The sequence below is a fragment of the Macaca nemestrina genome, chromosome 10 (genome assembly GCF_043159975.1).
Source record: "Macaca nemestrina isolate mMacNem1 chromosome 10, mMacNem.hap1, whole genome shotgun sequence".
NCBI classification, from domain to species: domain Eukaryota; kingdom Metazoa; phylum Chordata; class Mammalia; order Primates; family Cercopithecidae; genus Macaca; species Macaca nemestrina.
The window spans coordinates 37,851,431-37,863,523 of record NC_092134.1 but is presented as its reverse complement, the minus strand read 5'-3'; the positions used below and the strand labels follow the sequence as shown (position 1 = coordinate 37,863,523).

Sequence of the window (12,093 nt, the reverse complement as noted above, 5' to 3'; positions counted from 1 at the left end):
AACCATTTTTCTCTTTCTCTCTCTCTATATATGGAAATTTCATATTTATCTCTAGATATATATCCATATAAGATATATATCTTATATGGACAAAACTGATATATCTAGATATATATATCTTATAGGTCAAAACTGATATATCTAGAGATATATATATATATAAATGAAATGGAGAAAAAGCATTTTAATTTTTATCAAGAACTTGTCCATTTTATTCCCCCATTGCCTAAATGCTGGCCTGCTATAGGTCAACCATTCTTCCAAGTGCTAGGAAAACTGAGTAAAAATATGTACTACCTACTTCTAAAGACTTTTGAATGTGATCAATAGAGAAATCAGTATTCATAATTTGATATAAGTGCCATGGGTGCCTTCCAACATAGCAGGGCAACATACTCAGTTTATGGGGTCAGAGAAGGCTTTCAGGGAGGTGACATCTAAGTTGAGCTTCCGAGAATGAATAGAAGTTGGCCATGAGGATAAGAGTCTGCATTCCAGGTAGAAGGAAGCAAAAACACATGGAAAGAAATAGATGACAGTGTGGCATGTGAACTGTTGGTCATTCAGTCAGTATTTTTTGAGCACAGACTGCCGCACAATATGCTCATCACTAGACGTACAGTGGTAAACATAATAGACATGATCCCTGCCTTATGGAGCTTGTAGTTCAGTGTGGGTTAGGGAGTGATAGGGTTAGCCTATCAAAGACTACACATTATATGAGTTCTTTGTGCCAGTCATTTTTCTAGAAACTGGGGACCTAGCAGTGAATAAGATAGACAAGATCCTTATTCTCGTGGAGCTTACCTTCTAGTAGATGAAATAATCAATAAAAGATGGACTTGGTGTGGTGGCTCATGCCAGTAACCCCAGCACTTTCGGAAGCTGAGGTAGGAGGATTGCTTGAGCCCAGGAATTTGAGACCAGCCTGAGCAATATAGTGAGACCCTGTCTCTAAAAAAAAAAAAAAAAAAAAAAAAAAAATTGTTTTAAATTAGCTGCATGGTGGCACACACCTGCAGTCCCAGCTATTTGGGAGGCTGAGACAGCAGGATTCCTTGAGCCCAAAAGGTCAAGGCTGCAGTGAGCTGTGTTTGTGCCACTGCACTCCAGCCTGGGCAACAGAGTGAGAGCCTGTCTAAAATAAACTAAAATAAAATAATAAATGGACAGATGCGATTCTTCAGATAAAACAGTTATTATGAAGAAAAAGAAACAGGGGAATAGGGTAGAGAATGATTGGTGGAATGCTGCTTTTTATTAGATGGTAAGAGAAGGCCTTTTTGAGGAGCTGGCATTTAAACTGAGGTTTGCATAATGGAAAGATCTGGAGGAAGAGTATGCCAGTTAGATAGACCAGTAAGTAGAAAGATCTTGTGGCAGGAATGAATTTAGCATGATTGGAGTATAGAAAGAAGACCATCATGAGTTGAGCACAGGAAGTTGGAGGTTAGAGTATGAAATGAAACTCAGAGGTAGCCAGGGGCCAGATCATATTCTCCATATAAGAAACCTTAATAAATTTAACTAAAAAAGAATCCACCAATCATTTTAAGAAGACCAGTAAGATATGTAAACCCTTGTTTGCCTGATCAAAGTAAAGAGCAGAAATATACAAGATTAGTAATGAGAACACAGTGGTAACCATGGATATAGAAGACATTAAAATAACTGGAAGAGGGGATGTTATATATGCAGCTCCACAGCAACAACTTTAAACATGTAGGGGAAAATGGTTCTTTTCATTTCTTTTGAGATAGTGTCTCACTCTGTCACCCAGACTAGAGTGTGGTGGCATGATCACGGCTCACTGTAGTCTCATTCTCATGCGATCCTCCTGCCTTAGCCTTCTGAGTAGCTGGGACCAAGGCACATGCTACCAAACCTGGTTAGTTTTTTTGCATTTTTTAGAGACAGGGTTTCACCATTTTGCCCAGGTTGGTCTCGAACACCTGGACTCAAGGGATCCCACATTGCTGGGATTATAGGCATGAGCCACTGAGCCCAGCCTCATTTCTTATCAAAATAAAAATCTGCAAAATTGACCTAGGAAGAATTTTAAAACTTGAAGAGATTGGACATGGGATAAAGAATACTCAATTTTAAAGAGAAAACACCTGGTTTATATGTAGACAATGGAAAATATGAAACTATTTTTTAAAAACAATGATAGAGTTCTTAGTGCTCTACTGTGGATCTCCAAGTTATATTAAGTGAAAAAAAATCAGAAAGTGCATGGATCGGTATTTATCGTATCCTTCAATTTGTGCATAAAAGGGACTGTGTGTTTCTACAGGGATAAATATGTATGTATGTGTTTGTGTACATGCATGCGTATATACCTACATATCTCCAGATACACATTTATATTTGAATTTGCTTTTATGTATGTATACATAAAAAAATCTTGGAAGGTACTGGTAAAAGGAATTGCCTTTGCATTTGAATAGTGGAACTACATGGCTAAGGCATAGAGGTGGAAAGTAGTTTTTGCTGTATCCCTTAATACCTCATGAATTTTGAATCCTGTGAATATATTACCTATTCAAAAGCAAAGTGAATTTAAAATTGTTTAACTACCAGATCCAGATGGTTTTATAGTTTAAAAAAAATTTCAGACTATAGGAAAGGTTAGAAAGTTTCCCTATATCATTTTATTTATGAAAATATCTCAATACCAAAACATGTTGTATTACAAAGAATAAAAACCAGTTTTATTACAAAGAATATAGGCTAGTCTCATAAATGGAGATACAAAATGTTTAAATGGAATATTTATAAATTTAATATTGGATTGTATCAAAAGATTATTATAATATAACCAAATAGGAATATGCTAGAAATACAAAAATGGTTCACGATCAATTATTATATGGATGTAATTATTTAGAGAAACAATTAAAGGGAAAATCATTATTGATTTTGATGTGTCTGTAAGAATGAGGGCAGAGGAAACCTAACAGTAATCTTTGTCAAACAAGCTAGATAGGACAGGCCTGGTGCCACTTATATCAGTCTGTGTATTTCAGATAACGTTCAACTAATAATGTCCTGCAGTATGCAGACTGAGAGGAAAAGGGTATTTACTGTAGCATAGTGAGGACCCTGAACCATGACACAATAAAGTGCCCAATACAGCTTCAAATGGTAGGTGTCAAAAATAACGGGGCCGGGCGCAGTGACTCACACCTGTAATCCCAGCACTTTGGGAGGCTGAGGCAGGGAGATCACTTGAGGCCAGGAGTTCGAGACCAGCCTGGACAACATGGCAAAACACCGTCCCTAGAAAAAAATGCAAAAATCAGCTGCGTGTGGTGGTGCATGCCTGTAATCCCAGCTACTTGAGAGGCTGAGGTAGGAGAATTGCTTGTACCTGAAAGGCTAAGGTGGCAGTGAGCCAAGCTGGTGCCACTGCACTCCAGTCTGGGTGACAAAGCAAGACTCCGTCTCAAAAAAATGAATAAATAACATCACTGTAACCCTTTTGAAGAGTTGAACTTTTAATTTTTTAGACATTAAAAATTGTATCCACAAGTATACAAGATATCTGAGGTATTATGTTAATATATTAGATATTTAAAATTAATTTTTGTTTAAAAACTGCTGTAAATCTCCTCACCCGAAAGTTCAGAATAAAGATTAGTAAATGTGATGTAGGACAATTTCACTGTATCTTTTATGCTTTCATGAAAAGGCTTTGTTGATTGCCTTAACCTAATTTAACCTACCCCCTGAACTCTGAGAGTGACAATGTAACCAACTACATCTGTGTGGTGCCTTTTAAGGAGCTGGGCCTTGGACTTAGTGAAGAGCAGATTTCAGAAGAGGAAGCACATAACTTTACAGATGGCTTCAGCCTGCCTGCATTGAAGGTAATCCATCTGTGGAAGGGAAGGGCTGAAGAAAAGATAGATGCACTTGGATTATGTCTGTGCTTTCTGAATGTAAATGGTGCGCCTGTTCCCCTCATTGTTTGCTGCACGCCATCATCATAAATGCACTGGTGATGTTTGTAACACTGTCTTTAAGTGCCGAGAGCATAATCTTTATTATGGATTGGAAGAGGAGATCCTTAGATTTTGATCTCCAAATACTTAAAATGCTTAAAGAAATGCCTTAAATTAGAGTTTGGAGATAAGTGAATTTACTTTAATTGGAGGCCAATATGAGTGATTTTATAACTAGCCATTTGTTTCAACAAACATGGATAATGTGTTATCTCCAAAATTCTTAAGATTTTTTTTCATACATTAAAAGCCACATGAAAGGGTACATTTGGCTGAACTGACAGTTCACAAAAAAAGAAACACAGGCTAGTCCCAGTGAGGTTGTATTTTACAACGCATTGATCACAAGCAGTTACAGATTTCTTTGTTCCTTCCTCACTCCCGCTACTTCATTTGACTAGCCTAAAAAGAAAAAACAAGAAAAGAAGAAATACAAATGGCCAATAAATAAGATACAAATTTTTCATTTTAGTAATGAAAGAACACAAATAAAAATAATAAGCTGACCATTTTGCCAAGGATATTGAAAGTTGGTAATTTCATTATCATTGAAAATTCAGGGAGACCTCACACAGACCAGTGGTGAAAGTATAAACTGGTTCACTTTAGCATTGAATACCAATCTTCATACAGGTATAAGAAGCAAAATTGCTTTATTCTAGCAATTTTAATTTGCCCTTACAGATTTATCTCAGAAAGTAACCAAAGATATACCCAAAGTATGTTCATGACATTACCATAGCAGCCAACATTGGAAACAAATTTTTTTGTTTTTGTTTTGAGTCAGAGTCTCACTGTCACCCAGGCTGGAGTACAGTATGACTTAGTCACAGCTCACTGCAGCCTCAACCTCCCCAGGCTCAGTGATCCTCTTACCTCAGCCTCCCGAGTAGCTGGAACTACAGGTACACACCACCACACCAACTAATTTTTGTATTTTTTGTAGAGACAGGGATTCGCCATGTTGCCCAGGCTGGTCTCAAACTCCTGAGCTCAAACAATTTGCCCACATCAGCCTCCCAAAGTGCTGGGATAACAGGCATGAGCCACCTCACCCAACCTCCAGTAGTATTTTTAAGACATTGATCCAAATGTCTTAAGTTCCTATTAAGTGTTTAGTAAACTCTCTTTAGATGTTTCTTTGTTTTTAGTTTTAAAAATTTCCCTTGATACCATGAAAATTAGTGCAAGTATTGTTAGCATTTATCAGATCCATTTTGTTTTGAGACTGTATTGACTTCCGTATCTTTTACATTTTCTAAATCAACATAAATGTTCTAATTATCTTGTTTGTTTTCTTTCTCTCCTGCTTAAAATTTGCTTTGACCTATTCTTACTCCCATTTTAACCCATCTCAATAAATGGCACCTCAAAACTTAAACTAGAAACCTGGACACCATCTTTCTTGTCCCTCTTTTTGCCCACTCACATCCAGTCTGTTAGCAGATTCTTACTTATACCTTGAAAATGTATTTTAAACCCATCCACTTTTTTCTATATCCAACCCTGCAGCCCCACCATCCTAGTCCCAGCCACCATTTCTTACTTAGGCTGCTGCAGTACTTTCCTCAGTTCTCTAAAGTTATTTGTTTCAGAATGCAACTTGACATGTAAAGAGCCTTTTAAATGATTTATCCTTTGAATTTGTAATTCCTCTTCTACAAACTGCAGGAAATTATTCTAAACATAGTCAAGCTTTATATACCAAGTTGCTTATTCACTTTGTGTTTATAATAGTGCACAATGGAACACTGCCTGAAATTTCAAAAATAGAGGAGTGGCTGCGTGAGTCATGCCAGAGCCACATGGTGAACCATTGTGTAGCAGCTACAGCTTGCTCGTGAAAATTCTGTAAAAACTTGGAGAAACATCTGTTGGCAGTGAAACAATCAGGATACATAAGTGTATATGCAATATGCACAACCCTGTTTAAAAAAAAAATGAGGAGAAAATACCAAGATATATATAGCTACTCTTTGGGGTGGTGGGACTATAGGTAATTTCACCCCCTTTCAAATTTAATATCCTAACCATGCTTTGTTCTTTAAGGAAAATAAATATTTTTTCAAAGGACAATTTAAGAGATTCTTAATGTGGAAAATTGAGCAGACCTAGGTTTATATTTTAGCTCTGACTGACTAGCCATTTGCCTTTGAATAAGTTATTCTTTAAACTTATGTCACCTGTGAAAAGGAGTTGCCATCCCTGCCTTATAAGGTGTTAGATTAAATGAGAAGACATATTAAATACCTCAAACAGGGCTTGTCATATAACGGGTACCCCCAAATGGTAATAGCTGTTATTCTTTAAGAAGGACTTGGAGAAAGTATTTCATTTCCTTTTAAATTACTTTTTGTTAACTCATCAAGATGCCTTGGAGATTTTTTTCTATATGCTGTTGATGTACTGTTTTTAAAAGTGTATTAAATCCTGAATCGTACTCTAGCTTAAGTACAGGCAGCAAAGAGAAGTTGTGGACTCTGTGGAGTCAGATTTTCCAGGTTTCACTCTAGCTCCATTATTTGACTACTGTGTGGTCCCGAGCAAATCATTGTTTCTGTGTTTATTAAAATGGGATAATTGCAATGCTTGCCTCCAAAGGATTAGATGTTTGTCAGTTCAGTGCCTGGTGTAGGGTAAGCAATTAATAAATGTTAGCTGATTTTTAAAATTCTATCTGATATGACCTGCTCTGAAATGTGAGACTTGTTCTCTGTTGCTGTATCCCCATCCTGCCTTCCAACAATGATTATAGCTGGATTCTTTTTGCTCACTCAGTGTTTTACAAATCAAAGTATAATAGTATTTTTATATTTCTTTTATTTTTACCTATAACTAACCTGTAACCAAACTCAATAATTGTGTTACAGTTACCGCATTTATCAGGCTCTGCAAGGAGCCTTATCTTGAGGAGCTCTATTATAGACTTTGCAAACTGTTGAAAACCCCTGTAATGTTCAAAAACTGTGTATTGTCCCCTTCTGTAGTTGCCACTGTATCGTTATTCAGATAAGAAATTTAAAAATAGATTTTGTAAGTTAAATTTTTAAAAGTGCGTTGCCCCCTCTAAAGAAAATACATTTTGGATTTATTTTTTATTGTTAACATATCTTCCCTCAGGAAAGTTTAGTGATAGCAAGTATTGCACCTTTGGAAAGAAAAGCAACCTCTGAATTGTAGCCTGAGGAGACATAAATGAAATACAGGTTAAATATTTCTTATCCAAAATGCTTGAGACTAGAAGTGTTTTGGATTTTGGATTTTTTCAGATTTTGGAATATTTGCATTACACATTGAGGTTGAGCATCCCTAATCCGAAAATTTGAAATTTGAAATGTTCCAGTGAGCATTTCCTTTAACTGCCATGTTGGTGTTCAAAAAGTTTCAAATTTTGGAGCATTTGGGATTTCATTTCAAATTTTTGGATTAGGGATACTCAATCAGTCCCTAGAACGGAGTCCTTATCCCTCTCTTTTCCTTTAAGTTTTTAACCAGTTTTTAAAATTTATAAAGTCATATGTTTCCTGCTCTAGAAAAATAAATGCACACATTGTGAAATGCTTTAAATCAAATTTTCTGTTTACCTATTGGCTATGGTTATCTCCTTATCCAAGGAAAAAAGAAATACATATTTCTGAGTTCTGGTTTAAATGGATAATGTGACAGTGGTTGGATAATAAATTAGTCTTTAGAGACAAGGTCTTGCTCAGTCATGCAGTTGGTGCGCAGTGGTGCAATCGTGGCTCACTGTAACCCTGAACTCCTGGGCTCAAGCTATCCTCCCACCTTAGCCTCCCAAGTAACTGGGACATCAGTTACATGCCACCATACCTGGCTAATTTTTAAGAAAATATTTTGTAGAGACAGGGGTCTCACTATGTTTCCCAGGCTGGTCTCCCAACTACTGGCCTCAAGCAGTCCTCCCACCTTAGCCTCCCAAAGTGCTGGGATTACAGGTGGGAGCCACTGCTCCTGGCCTTTAGTCTTTTTAAAAGCCACAGTAAGCTGTCCCAACTTGATTCTTGCAGTTATCTTGACCCAGCATGCTGGAATCATCCTTGTTAGCTCCTATTCTCTCAGTACCAATCAGTCAAGAGACTGTGTTGGTTCTACTTTCACAATGGATCCAGAGTCCATCTGCTGCTCACCTTCCACCGCTGACCACTGTGGTCTCATTAATGCTAACCTGGAGTATTGCAGTAACTTCCTTACTGGTTTCTCTGCTTCTACTCTCATTTTCCTGTAATCTCTCAACTCAGCAGCCAGTATGGGCCTGTTAATGCATAAATCAGATTATGTCACGCTTCTGCTCAGAACCCTTCAGTGGCTCCCCATTGCTTACCTGGCCCCAGCCATACTGAACTTCTTGTTCCATGATCTGCCCTGTGTTCCATGATCTCCCACAACAGTACTTTGCACTTGACTTCCTGCTCCCTAGAACTCTCTTCTTTGATGATGATCTCATGGCTCACTTCCTTTAGGTGACACTTTTAGAGACCTCCCCAGCCACCCCCTTCTCCTCTCTCCTTCCTGCTTTCTGTCTCTCTCCACCTCTTTCATATGTGTACACACACATACACACACACACACACACACACACTATTCCCCTTCTTTGCTGTATTTTTCCCATCAACCAAGAAACACTATCTTTTTCTTCCTGGACAATCATTATAGCAAAAGGGAAATAGTATCTTTTACTTGTAGATTATTATCTGTGCCCCTCTACTTGTAGCTCCATCGGAGTAGAGACTCTTTTCATTTTTGCTCTCTGCTGTTTATGTGCACCTAGAACAGTGCCTGGCACCTTGTGGGTGCTCAAGAAATCATTTCTGAATGAACAAATAAAATAATAAAAATCATTGTAATCATAAAATTTAATAGTTGAATAAGAAGACTTGCAAGTAAACTTGTAAGTCAAGAATCCCTAGATATCGCATCTGTAGCAACTAGGAAATCTGGCCTTGCTCACTTTAAAAAAATAAAATAAAACAAGTTAATGGTAAAGTAGATTTACGTGAAATTACCTTAATTCATTATTGGCATAATTTTAAAATTCATTTAATAAAACCATCTAAATAATGTCTATTTTCATGGTTGTGAATAATTGGAATCTAAATTACCAAAAGTGGTTTCATCCTCTTTTTATTGCCTGCTACCTCTTGTTTCATACTACATTGTTTCCTCATGCATTTGTTTCGGAGATATTGTCCTCATCTTGAATACGACTGTATCTGGAGAAATGTTTTGCTGCAAGGATTCAGGATGTATCTCAGGAATGGGCCTATGAACATATTCAGACTGCTTTTAGAAAAAAAAGAAGAAGAAGAATGGGATTTATCCTGGCAACATACTGAGACCCCATCTCTAAAACTTAAATATTAGCTGAGTATGGTGGTAAAAGCCTGTGTTTCTAGCTACTCAGGAGGCTGAGGCAGGAGGATCACTTGAGCGCAGGAGTTAGAGATTTCTGTAAGCTATGATCATGCCATTGGGCACTCTAGCCTGGGCAACAGAGCAAGACTCTATGGCAGAAATTAATTAATTAATTAAAATAATAGGTTTTGCAATTTCTCATGTCAGACATTCCTGGAGTATTTAATGGATTTTTTTTTTTTTTTTTGCATAGAGTCTTGCTGTGTCACCCAGGCTGGAGTGCAGTGGCACCATCTTAGCTCACTGTAACGTCTGCCTCCCAAGTTCAAATGATTTTCCTGCCTCAACCTCCCAAGTAGCTGAGATTGCAAACACACACCACCACCACTATGTCTGGCTGAATTTTATATTTTTAGTAGAGACGAGGTTTCACCATGTTGGCCAGGCTGGTCTCAAACTCCTGACCTCAAGTGATCTCCCCGCCTCCACCTCCGAAAGTGCTGAGATTACTGACGTGAGCCACTGCGCCTAGCCCTGGACTGATTTTTATGTTAATTTCTTAGTTAATTCATAGGGCAAGGTAATAGTCTTATTTTGAAACCCAAGCTTTTGATCCATGTGACTCATTTCTTTGGAGAAATATATATATATCCACTAGTCCTACTGTCTTCTTTTCTGTGTGAAAATTTTTTTTAAATAATGAGTGAAGATTCACTTTTACTAAAGTATCTCATTCCATCAACACTTCCCATCTAGGACAGAACTGTAGTAAATTATATATTGATGTTACCTGCTGTATTGGAATAACAGGTTCCCACATACATAATTTGAAATCATATTATTGGCTCATCTTAAGGTAGTTTAAGCTCAGTTATATTTATTATTTAGGATAAAGTGCAAAATTTAAACCAGAAGTTAAGATAAACAAATTTATAGTTTGCTTTGAACACTGACCAATATTTGTTATTGATCTAGTCCTTTTTTCTTTTTTCTTTAGGTTTTGTTCCAACTCTGGGTGGCACAGAGTTCAGAGTTCTTCAGACGGTTAGCCCTATTACTTTCTACAGCCAATTCACCTCCTGGGCCCTTACTTACTCCAGCACTTCTGCCTCATCGTATCTTATCTGATGTGACTCAAGGTCTACCTCACGCTCATTCTGCCTGTTTGGAAGAGCTTAAGCGCAGCTATGAGTTCTATCGGTACTTTGAAACTCAGCACCAGTCAGTACCACAGTGTTTATCCAAAACTCAACAGAAGTCAAGAGAACTGAATAATGTTCACACAGCAGTACGTAGCTTGCAGCTCCATCTGAAAGCATTACTGAATGAGTAAGTTTAGAAATTATACCAAGAAAGGTCTCGGTGATTAGCAAGCTTCATTCGTGTACCATTGTGGTTGTTGGCTTGTGTCCTAGCTAGTAAAAAGAAGCAAAGTTGAGACATGAACATGAAGGGTGATTTATAGCTACAAATATAGCAAAAATAATAATAATAATAATTTGTAAGTACTATAACTTGAGGGAGTTACAGTTTTTACTTTTCCTTAGTTCAGCAGAAAACTTGGAAAGGTAGGTAAAAGCAGGTGTTGTTCATTCTCTTTGAGAGCTGAAATGGAGATGGTTATAAAGAATGAGTTTCTTTTAACTCTCTTAAGGTAGTGCTCTTCAACTGGAACCTGCAGTCCAATAGAAATATCTACCAAGATTGGAACAGTGTGTTACAAGAGGCATTGTTATATGTAGTAGAAGAGTAACATATTGCTGTTTTACTAAATAAATTATAGCAGATGTAGAAATTTTTTTGTATCACAGGACAAGCTTTGTGGTACCAGTTGAAAAGCAAAATGTAGAGTCTAGAGTTTATATTTGTTCATTTCCTGCCTTGCATGAAATTGTTGGTACTCTACCTTAATTTCTAAATTTTTATGTCCCACTTCGGTATACCTTCAGCTGAAAATACTATTTTCACATATTTCTACGAAGTTTTCAAGTTTAAAAATTGAATCAAGGCATTTAATTGAATACAGTCATTTCCAGTGAAATTTTTCTGTAACAGTTAAATATTCATCATGTAGGACTGGATCAAATGAATGGTTGAGTTCATGTTGTGTTGGTAATCAAGAAGGTCCTAGGAATTTAAAACTGATAAGATTGTAGTTGGTGTACTTGACCCTGGGATACAAGGCAAGAAGTGGAATGGGGAAGGCAGCATTTAATTATGTAAATAAAAATGGGTCAAAAGGACTGACATATCAGCAAAATCAAAAGGCTAGTTTCACTGGAATTAGGGAGGATAAGAGATACAAGGATAGGAACTTAAAGTCAGAAAGACATTTTGAGAAGCTAAGTTTTTACCCATCAGTTCAAGGCCTGAGATGGGCTTGATATAAGGCTGATATAAAGATTATGGCATGGCCGGGCGTGGTGGCTCAAGCCTGTAATCCCAGCACTTTGGGAAGCCGAGACGGGCAGATCACAGGGTCAGGAGATCGAGACCATCCTGGCTAACACGGTGAAACCCCATCTCTATTAAAAAAAATACAAAAAACTAGCCGGGCGAGGTGGCGGGTGCCTGTAGTCCCAGCTACTCGGGAGGCTGAGGCAGGAGAATGGCGTAAACCCAGGAGGCGGAGCTTGCAGTGAGCTGAGATCCGGCCACTGCACTCCAGCCTGGGCCACAGAGCAAGACTCCATCTCAAAAAAAAAAAAAAAGA

The 12,093-nt window shown here is 37.6% G+C and overlaps 1 protein-coding gene across 9 annotated transcripts in view; it reads left to right on the top strand.

The window, feature by feature from the left end:
* Positions 1 to 12,093, top strand: part of LOC105483677 (vezatin, adherens junctions transmembrane protein) — an 85,306-nt gene that overhangs the window by 50,434 nt on the left and 22,779 nt on the right. For all 9 annotated transcript variants that reach the window (XM_011744656.3, XM_011744654.3, XM_011744655.3 and 6 more), the window contains 2 exons: positions 3,725 to 3,872; positions 10,378 to 10,709. In XM_011744656.3, the coding sequence (XP_011742958.1) occupies positions 3,725 to 3,872; positions 10,378 to 10,709 (480 nt within the window). The remainder of the gene's footprint in view (positions 1 to 3,724; positions 3,873 to 10,377; positions 10,710 to 12,093) is intronic.